Source organism: Aphanomyces invadans (genome assembly GCF_000520115.1).
Source record: "Aphanomyces invadans strain NJM9701 unplaced genomic scaffold supercont1.75, whole genome shotgun sequence".
NCBI lineage: Eukaryota > Oomycota > Saprolegniomycetes > Saprolegniales > Verrucalvaceae > Aphanomyces > Aphanomyces invadans.
Genome location: NW_008580220.1, coordinates 133,222 through 133,735, shown reverse-complemented (window position 1 = coordinate 133,735; position 514 = coordinate 133,222). Strand labels below are relative to the sequence as shown.

The window sequence follows — 514 nt, the reverse complement described above, 5'->3', positions numbered from 1 at the left end:
GCTCTTGGATGATGTGCTTGATGGGTGGTCCAAGTGGCCTTCTACAAGGTGCAGGCATTCTACAACATGTCATCGTCCGAGCTCAAGCGCCTCGAGAGCATGTCGCGATCCCCTGTCATCAACCTGATTGCGGAAACGACCTGCGGCCTGTCCACCATTCGCGCGTTTGGGATGACCGACGAGTTTGCCGAAAAGAGTCGACGGATTCTCGATCACAGTCAGAGCTTCTTCATGGTGTACCGACTCTCGTCGCGGTGGATGCAAATGCGGCTCGACTGGCTATCCACCGGGGTCGTTGCGGGCATGGCATTCGTAGCAGTGGGATTCAAACAATCCATCGGGGTCACGGCTGCCGGTTTGGCACTTACGTACGCGTCCCAGATGTCAATCTTCTTGTCCAGATTCACCTTCAAAAGCTCTACCTTTGAGAACATCATGACGTGCGTCGAGAGATTGGAGCACTACAACTCGCTCGACACAGAGGGCGACGCTGTTCCTGGGGTGACGGCGACAA

General features: G+C 55.4%; 1 protein-coding gene across 1 annotated transcript; it reads left to right on the top strand.

Annotated features, from left to right (window-relative positions):
* Positions 1–99: 99 nt before the first annotated feature.
* H310_14571 (hypothetical protein) lies at positions 100–428 on the top strand (the record flags this gene model as incomplete). Its single annotated transcript, XM_008882452.1, has 2 exons — positions 100–342; positions 402–428. 2 exons carry the CDS (start codon positions 100–102, stop codon positions 426–428), a joined length of 270 nt encoding a protein of 89 aa, XP_008880674.1.
* Between the last annotated feature and the right edge of the window lie 86 nt (positions 429–514).